Raw genomic sequence first — 9,902 nt, 5'->3', positions numbered from 1 at the left:
ATGTACTTTTGTGCCCACTCATAAAAATCGTCTAAGTCTGTGACCTCCCTTTTGAGCATGTTATCCCAAAGCTTACTGCCTGGGCGCACTCCGGCCGTGATCTCCATCTTGAGTTCTCCCCTGGTCAGGCTTCCCACTTTAGCTACCTCCATGTTGAACCTATGGATGTAACTCTTCAAGCTCTCTCCTTCACCTTGTTTTATATTAGTGAGGCTAGTGCTGGGTAGGGTATAATCGCGTACGGCATGATGTTGTTGGAGAAACTCATCGGAAAATTGTTGCCATGACCTAATAGCCCTAGTCAAAGTCTTTTGAACCATTTGTAAGCAGGTCCTTTTGATGTGACAACAAAGCAGTAGCACCTGGCCCTGCTATTAATTCCTCTCAGCTTCATTAGGTCATTGAACGGGCCTAGATGGTATTTGGGGTCCGTATTTCCCTTATAAGGGGTCATATGAGGTTCTATAAAGTTAGCTGGGAGTCGTTCCAACTGGATTTCTCGCATGAAGGGTGACTCGTAGTCGAACTCTTTATCGGTAATGTGCCCCCCAGATGACGTGACGATCTTGCTCCGAAGGCTCATCATCTCGGTGTCTAGCTCCTGTAGCCTCATATTCAAGGAGTCCCTCAGCTCGGTAGGGTCAGCCTTTATCTTTTCTCTACCCTTCGGAGGGGCCACAGGAGGTGTTGTCCTTACTTCTGACCTCCTTCTATTGAGCTTTTCTCTTAGGTCAGGTGGTGCCTCCCTAGAGGTGACTTCGACTTCATTAGGAGGGTTAGCATTGTTCTTCTGCTCTGGCATCTGGGGCTGCTTCATCTTCCCAGGATGTTCACGCTGCTTTGTCCGAGGGGTATTACTGGTGGTGAGCCGAGTCCTCCCATCATCCATAGGGACCGTGGTTTCTCCACCCTCTGGGCCTTTTTCCTTTCGTCTAGGAATGGGCACGCTTGATTTTCCTTGTAGCAGGCCGTTCAACACCTATTGCATATTTTCTAAGGTGGTTTATAGCCTTTGGTTCTTCCGATGTAACTCGTGTATCTCCTCTTCGTAGAATTGACACCCAGAGCTCGAGCTTATAGAATGCACTCGGTGACTCTTGTCCGGCCTACACATTGATGGACCCGGATCTTGTCGACTAGAGTTCGCCACCCGCGGTGGCCTTGGGGGTGGAGCTCTCCGGCATCTCTAAGTGGAGTAGTCATAGATCGCAGATGGTTCTCATCGGGCTGGGTAGCTGGGGATGAAGCCTCCCTTTCATCCCCAGGAACCGTGGGCTCCTTTGGGGCATCCATAATTTTGGGTGGCGGAGGATTCTTCATGGAGGCTTTCAGCTGATCTCTGTCAAGGTGGACCTCCACCACTCGTGGCTCTCTCAATCGCTTAGAATGTCTTGGCATCTTTTCCTACCATAATGAATGGAAGAACAGTGGCTTGGCAATTATCCTTCCCACAGACGGCGCAAAACTATTGACGGTAAGAACTCATCAACAGAATAAGGATGGAAATCTCAAAAACTTAAATCAGTATCTAATGAACACAAGTGAAATTATAGAAACTTAAAGGAAAATTGCAAGTGAAAATAGAAAGAAAACTCGTATATTGCTCTTAGAGTAAGCTGATCTTACAAGAATCCCCCCCTTCAATGATGAAGTGAGGTTCCCTTTATAGTGGGCTCCAATGGCCCCTAGTACATTGTGGTCCCAGGGGACCAGATTGTTCACAAGTACGTTGTCAGAGAAGTGGCACCAGACGTAGTGGCACATGTGGTTGTGGTGTCAGCTCTGATGTATGATCAGAGACATGCATGCCATGTCACCAATCCTTGTACTTCCACTACTTGCTAGGGATGGATGTCAGGGGTTGGCTGAGGAGGACAACACCAGGTACCTCACTCGTACGACCACTACCTATGTGGCGTGGATATGAGGATCAAATTCCTAGGGTTCTCAGAGTCGTACACCAACATGTACTTCATACCCGTGCGATCTTTTTGAGCCGCGTATAGGCTCTTACACCTGTAGAACGCCTATTCCTTTTACCTTCGAAAGATCCTTCTCCACTACTATAATCATTGTATTGGTGCGAGTCACCGTATGGTTGATTGGTGTGTGTCGAGGGTGCAGCTATGTGGTGCACGAAGCACGTTTGATGAGGGCCTTGTGAGACACGTGAGATGGGGGGGCCCGCGAGGCCTTCCTATGAAACATGCGAGCGAGGCACGCGGCTAGTGGCGTGAGGTCTTCCTATGAGGCATGGGCTTGGGCACGCGAACGAGGCACGCGAGATGGGTGGCACGCGAGGCTGTCCTGCGAAGCACACGGGCGAGGCATGCGGTTGGTGGCGCGAGGCCTTCCTGCGAGGTACAGGCCTGGGCACGCGAGCGAGGCACGCGAGATGGGTGGCGCGAGGCCTTCCTGCGAGGCACGGGCCTGGGCACCCGAGTGATGCACGAGAGATGGGTGGTGCGCGAGGCCTTCCTGCGAAGCACGCGAGCGAGGCACGCGGCAGGTGGCGCGAGGCCTTCCTGCGATGCACGCGAGCGAGGCACGCGGCAGGTGGCGCGAGGCCTTCCTGCGAAGCACGCGAGCGAGGCACGCGGCAGGTGGCGCGAGGCCTTCCTGCGAAGCACGCGAGCGAGGCACGCGGCAGGTGGCGCAAGGCCTTCCTGCGAGGCACGGGCCTAGGCACGCGAGTGAGGCACGCGAGATGGGTGGCGTGCGAGGCCTTCCTGCGAAGCACGCGGGCGAGGCACGCGGCTGGTGGCGCGAGGCCTTCCTGAGAGGGACGGGCCTAGGCACGCCAGCAAGGCACACGGGATGGGTGGCGCGCGAGGCCCTCGTGCGAAGCACGCGGTTGGGGGCGCGAGGCCTTCCTGCAAGGCACGGGTCTTGGCATGCGAGCGAGGCACGCAAGATGGGTGGCGCGCGAGGCCTTCCTGAGAGGAACGGTCCTGGGCACGCGAGATGGGTGGCGCGTGAGGCGCTTCTGCGAAGCACACGAGCGAGGCACGTGGCTGGTGGCGCGAGGCCTTCCTGCGAGGCAGGAGCCTAGGCACGCAAGACGGTGGCGTGAGGCGCTTCTGCGAAGCACACGAGCGAGGGACGTGGCTGGTGGCGCGAGGCCTTCTTGCGAGGCACGAGCCTAGGCACGCGAGACGGTGGCGTGAGGCGCCTAGGTGCGCGACACCTAGGCACGGGTCTATGGGACCTTCAGTGAGGTGGGCGAGGCGAAGTGTGCTTGGGCCTCGTGTGGGGTGAGACAGGGCAGTCTCGTGAAGGCCTTGTATGAGGCTTGGGTCTTTCAAGATCATGTCCAATTTGTGGTGTTGATGGTAATTATTCTATCATATTTTTGAAGTTTCCCTTTTGTTGTAATCCCTTTTGTTGTAATCCCTTTGTAGGTTATGATTGTAAAATGATATCAATTCACGGCCAAGATGTAAAATGAAAGTCAACGTGAGCCACGTGATTATGATTAATCATGGGTCCTAAAATAAACAAAAAATTATAAGTCATCATGCATGATTTCATCACAACCGGTTGTTTCATCAGATGTGATCTTCACCACCAATCATCAATCGAATAAACTTATAGGTATATTAACCAACGGTTGAGATCATCTCCTTCTTTCTCTTTCTCTTCCTCTATCTTCCTTTCTGGTTCTCAGTTTTTCCATAGCAACATTTTTATTCTTTTCGCATCATAATGGGTCACTACTCTAAACCCTCTCATTTATCTCGCGTAAATCTCTAATCAGAAAGCTTGAGATTTCTTCTATGGCGAATCTGAGTCGAGCCCGACTCAGCTATGGAGGGGGTTGTCAACTCATGTCAAACTTTGCCTATACTTTCTCGTTTTGAAGACCCATCATCACAATTGACGACCCAGGTTTTGGTTTATTTCATTTAAGTATTCGTTTCCTAAATTTTTTCCCAGTTGCTATAATACCCTAGATTCTTAAGCTGGGATTTATCGATTATGACCGGGTAATATACTTTGGAGTGACCATGTTGGAGTATTGAAACCTAGCTTGACTTTTTTTTATTTTTTTAATTTCATTATTCTGGCTAGGGTTTCGATTGGGTTCTGCTGAATTTGTGTCCATTTAAGGGTTTTCTAATCTGGGATTCTTCAATTTTGTGACTGTTGTATTAGTTGTGTTACGATTCGTTCTTTCTTTGGGAGATGAAAGGTAGGGTTTTGTGATTTGGGGTTATTCAAATTTAGTTCAAATTAGCTGTTTCGAGATTTGCATATTACTTTATTTTGGAAGAATAACTGGTTTTAGGATGCGGGTCTCTTCAATTTTACGGTGAAGCGCTCTTTTCCTTTTTCTTTTTATATCTAGTTTTTGAGCTTCTGATACAGTAAGCTTTTTTAATACCTGGGCTTGCGAAATTGTGATGGGGGAGGAGACTTCTGACTCGATGAACCTTGATTTGAACCTTAGTCCTGGTCCCGACCCAACTTTGGGCTCAGTGTCAAACGTTCCAATGACTTTAGATGAGCGGATTGATAATCCTCTTCATAGATTTAGGGAGGCTGTAAGGATTGGAGCCAGACAGCGGTCCAGATGGCGACGGCTTCAAATACCACCTGAGGCTCATAACCTTTCAATGGAGTTGAACCACCTCATGGTCAATTCTAGTAATGCAACTACTTTGCAGGCAGGTGAAGGTAGTGTCGATGGAGTAGGAAGAACAAATCACTTGCCCAAAACATGTGAAATTAACAATGGGATTTCGGAAGAAGATGCATCAGAGAATAAGAATGACATTGAAAAGGGTAATGCAAGTGATGGGAGCTTTTTTGATTGTAACATTTGTTTGGACTTGTCTAGGAACCCTGTTGTTACATGTTGCGGTCATTTGTTTTGTTGGTCATGCCTTTATCGATGGTTACATTTACATTCTGATGCAAAGGAATGCCCAGTGTGCAAGGGAGAAGTAACATTGAAGAATGTGACCCCAATTTATGGCCGTGGGAACCATAAGCTGGAGCCAGAAGAGGACTCTAGTCTTAAAATTCCTCCTAGACCCCATGCGCGGCGGGTCGAGAGCTTGAGGCAAACCATTCAGAGGAGTGCGTTAAATTTTCCAGTGGAAGAGATGATCCGACGCCTTGGCAGTAGATTTGATTTGACTAGAGATTTTAGTCAGCCTCATGAGCCAGAGAGTGCTCGGGAAACAGCAGAAAGAACAAGCTTGCTAAATAGGTTTCTGACAACCCGAGGGCTTCGCAGGGAGCAAAATCCAGTGGAACCAACAGATGAGGATGTTGTGGACTTGAACCAATCAAACATGGTTGGCCCTGAGGTGGTAGAGAATCGCCGTCTTCAGTCCCTTTTCATTCGAAGAACACCTCAAAGAGGAGCGTTTCCTTCTCTTTCATCTTCTCTTTCATCTGCATTGTTCTTTGAGGCCTTTAGGAATCACCCTCCCAATAGGAACCAGGAGCAGCAGCCTCCTCCGGTTGATGATAGAGATTCTTTCTCCAGCATTGCTGCTGGAATAAATTCAGAGTCTCAAATTGACACTGCTGCAGAAATTGAATCAGCGGTGTCCCTTTCAACATCATCTTCCAGAAGAAGAAATGAGGCTTCAAGAGTTTCAGATTTGGATACCGGAGATTCACGGGCACCCCGAAGGAGACGGCTGAACTAAAAGCGTACCTTGTTTCCACTTGTATAACTGGACAAGGTTTTTATGTATTCAGTCTGGAAGTTTTCTCACTACCACTTAATTACATAACTATTGCACAGCCATAGTTATGGAGTTCCTGCTACTTTATGCTTCCAGTGTATTTGGTTCAAATTAGTTAGTCCTTTTCCATATGCTTTCAATTTGTAAGAATCAAGTTTGTGTACAACACATGGGCTGGTTCATCGTTTTCACTGTACATAATCTCATCAACTAAACATTTATTATGAGCACACTTGTTATATTTTCTGAATTTTCTTAATAATCTCTATTTAGTGATGCTAATGCCCCTAGTGAAGTGAATACAGTCCATCAGAGTATCGGATGATTATTCAGTAATGATATGAACTATGCGCGATATGTTGATTATGTGCTTTTTATTTTTATTATCATGTGGGAGTGTGTAGTAATGTGGTACGTGATTAATCAAATTATGTCTTATTTGATAAACTTTATATGTGGATTTTGTTGAACTTGAATTTAATTCAAAATGCCCCTCTTTTTGGTGGTGAGCATAATAAGACAAGACATCTTTCTTTGTTTGCTAAATCCCTGCTTTCGATTGTTCTACTTCAGCATGAATTCATGGATTGTGAACATCATAAAAGTTGGCAGCGTAAGCGTGAAAAATAATCACTTTTTCCGTTTCATCTTACATAGGTATTATGGATAGAAGTAATCCCGTTTTTAGACCGATCCAGATATATATTGCAATAATATATAGTATCATTTATGTAATTTTGTTTATAGTATGCAACAGATTCGATCCAAAATACATTACCTAGTTTAACTCTATATATTATCATGAAAACTTTCGATTTCTTATTGATCGTTGTTGTTGATCACTCTAAATGGTTTTTTTATTTTTTATCTCTTTCTAGTTTCTATGATTAAATTTAGCTCACTTTGTGTAAATACATAATTCAATGTCTAATTTTGAGCTTGCTCTACACCACAATTTATCAAAAAGAAAAAAAAAAACTATCATTCATGAAAGAATCCTCTAATCAAATTGCATGGTACTATCGGTCTTTGATCGTTGATATAACCATAATCAAAACCGATAAAGAAATGGAAAAATACTACAAGGAGAAAATAGAAAATTTTAGAAATATTATTTGATGTTAGTGAAAATATCTCACATGGAAAGTTTGTGGGTATATTCAACAATACATAAAAACATGAGTTACTCCACTCATCACCACTTGATTTTGAGATGGAACCCTATATTTCTTACCATCCACCTCATTCTACTTTTAAAGAAAACTCTAGCGGGGATAGTGAGTCATAAAAAGCCAAAGAGTCACTTGTGATCGACTTGTACAAGATTAGTAAGCGAAAATAGCCAACTTGTGATTCGGGGATAGTGAGTCAAAAAAAGGCAAAGAGCCACTTATGATCGAGTTGTCCGTGATTAGTGAGCGAAAATAACCAACATCTTGATTATGATTATACTCAACAATACATATAGCATGTGTTACTCAATTAATCACTAATTGATTTTAAAATGGAAGCTTCTTACCATGCACTCCATTCTATTTCTAAACCTATATTCCACATTCTAACCGATGGGTTTTGGAGATAACTAATCTAAAAAATAAATAAATAAATTGGGGTGAAATTATTTAGTTGGTAATTGGAGAAAGATAGAAATTGAATCAAGAATTTTAGAAAGTACAGATTTCTTGAGACATTGAGGTTGGGATTAGTCTATGAGATCTCCGAGCGGCTAAAGAATGAAGAGAGGATGCGGACGAGGAAGATAAATAGTGTTAAGTTTTTATTTTATTTTATTTAATATATTTAATTATAACTTAAGATTTGCTAAAAATAATTTCAAATTAGTTTTGATCATTTGCAAATAAAAATTAGTCTTATATATTGTGTTGTTATATTAGAAAAGATATTTTAATTTATTTTAAAAAAAATAGTATTTAAGCAAAATAAATAAGAGTAAATATATATATATGGATGCACTCTTAATGGTTATTATCTATGGATGATTACTTTAATATTAACTATTGGATTAAGATCAATGATCCATATTTATAGTTGTTAGTTAATATTTCTAAAAATAAAATTTGATTTTTTCAAATTTTTAGAAGGGTTGCCTGATGAAAAACATGTATTTATTATGAAAATATAATATTGTAAACTTTTTATTTTTCAAATGCATGTCAATTTCTAAATATAGCTAGTGTCTCTCATTGGTTGGAAACAGCATTAATTATGACAAAAAAAAAACTAAATTTGAAATTAATACATAAAAAAATATTTACCTCTTGGTGACTTGCTATACCAAGTCACTATGTTGCCACATCATCATAATTGCTAGTACATATCTATGTGTAGTAACCATTGAGAAGTCTTATATATATAATATATATATATATATATATATATATGAGAGTCTTTAAGTAGGGACATCACTTTTGCTCCTACCCTAAGAGAGTATTCTATTTTCAGTACTTGAAGAAATTATAATCCAAGTTTTTATGTATGACACCATACGTAATTGTTATAGTAGACATTCCGCTAATTTTCGAGAAATTATGAATAATTTAGAGTGCCAAAATCATAGTTCAAACACTTTTTTTTCCACGCGTATAAAAAAAATTAGGCCTGTATGCAATTGACTGTTTGAACTCGGATTTCGGCACCGTAAACTATTCAGAATTTCACAAAAATTAGTGGGATGCCTATTATAAATATAATGTCCTCCATCATGCAAAATAAAATTGGGTTATAATTTCTCCAAATCTCAAATATAAAAAATGTCCCTAATGTAGGGGAAAAAGTGATGCCCCTATCTAAAAAAATTCATATATATATATATATATAGAAGAATTCTATAGTAAGAGCACTAATTTTGCCCCTTCCAGTAGGGTCGTCTCTGTTTTCGGCATGTAGAGAAATTATAAACCAATTTTTTTTATATGATGGTGTAACGCCCTGGTTACTCCAAGAACATTATTGTGAGCTTTAAACCGTGCTTAACTCGTTAATCGAGTTCTTTGGTTATAAATGTGCATCTAGGTGTTATTAATAGGCTAAGGTGGAAAACCAATCAAAAAGAAATGATATATTGTAATGCCCTGGATAGCCAAGACCGCTACACTGTGTATTTATAAAGGTGCAAGACTTGCTAATCAAGTCATTTAGTTAAAAACGTGTCACTAAAACCATTAATGAACTAGGGTTAAAAGGTTTTGGTCTCAAAAGATACATTTTACACACGGGATCCCAAAAGAACAGCATTTAAAAGTCAGTTTACAAAATTGACAGTGTATGAACAACCACTAGCCACTCTAAGGGCAAAACAGGCATTTATGGTCCTTCTGTTCCTGTCTCTTCCTCAATCGTGGCGGTCGAGTAGCTGATCATGTACATTCTGCCTTCAGAGCTCTTCGATTCAGGGCTGATCAAGCTTTCCCTTGCCTTTACCTGCACAACGTAGCACCTGTGAGCCAAGGCCCAACAAGAAAACATAACGTTATAGTACAAACAATGATAACAATAGAATAATCCTTAAAGCATGTTCATACACTTAGCATACCACATTAATCATATAGCCCATGGAAAAAACCAGAGAATCAACAAATCAACACTCAGCTATTTAACATAACAAATTCATCAATCCATAATAACAATCAAGTCACATGATAATCAGGGTCGACGCCCTTAGGTCGCACCCTTTGAATACTCCACTAACTCCGGTCTTCCTTAATCGATCTCAGTGCATAACAAGCTGTCCTCGGCTACCAATGGCTGAGCTGCTCCTTGTGTGCCAATGTAAGCTCCGTCACTCTTAGGCCGTTTGTTTATTATTCTCATGGCATAATACCACCCTTCAATAAGCATACAAAATAGGGAGCCTTTAGTCCTATTATCAATTCACAACCAGGTGCAGTTTTCTTACCTTTAATTTCCAAGTATACTGATTACGAGGGATGCCTCTTGAGCACGATTCGTTTCCCGAGCCCTAGCTTAGTACCTAGTCACAATCAAGATAAGGGATTCCATTAATATTCGTATTAAGATTTTTGGATGAAGTTCTAGCTTCCGGGACATCGAATTCCACCAAACACGGTGGTGGAATTGATCTCGAGCACCCTAGGTTAGGTTCCTGCACTTAAAACTCCCAAAAGGCCAAAAATACCCTTAAGGGCCGCGGCCCTTGAGACCCATGCCGCGGCCCGCCCC

General features: G+C 42.4%; 1 protein-coding gene across 1 annotated transcript; it reads left to right on the top strand.

Moving 5' to 3' along the window:
- Nucleotides 1-3,647: 3,647 nt before the first annotated feature.
- On the top strand, nt 3,648-5,984 carry LOC133823428 (uncharacterized). The gene has a single exon (XM_062256200.1). It carries the CDS (start codon nt 4,404-4,406, stop codon nt 5,661-5,663), a length of 1,260 nt encoding a protein of 419 aa, XP_062112184.1. The 5' UTR covers nt 3,648-4,403; the 3' UTR covers nt 5,664-5,984.
- Nucleotides 5,985-9,902: the final 3,918 nt, after the last annotated feature.

The sequence above is a fragment of the Humulus lupulus genome, chromosome 3 (assembly GCF_963169125.1).
Source record: "Humulus lupulus chromosome 3, drHumLupu1.1, whole genome shotgun sequence".
Lineage (NCBI taxonomy): Eukaryota > Viridiplantae > Streptophyta > Magnoliopsida > Rosales > Cannabaceae > Humulus > Humulus lupulus.
Note: the sequence above shows the minus strand (reverse complement) of the source record. Positions and strands in the feature narration are given on the sequence as shown.

Bases quoted from the DNA above. Each gene is read 5' to 3' on its own strand.
- LOC133823428 (XM_062256200.1), top strand. From the start codon at position 4,404: ATGGGGGAGGAGACTTCTGACTCGATGAACCTTGATTTGAACCTTAGT.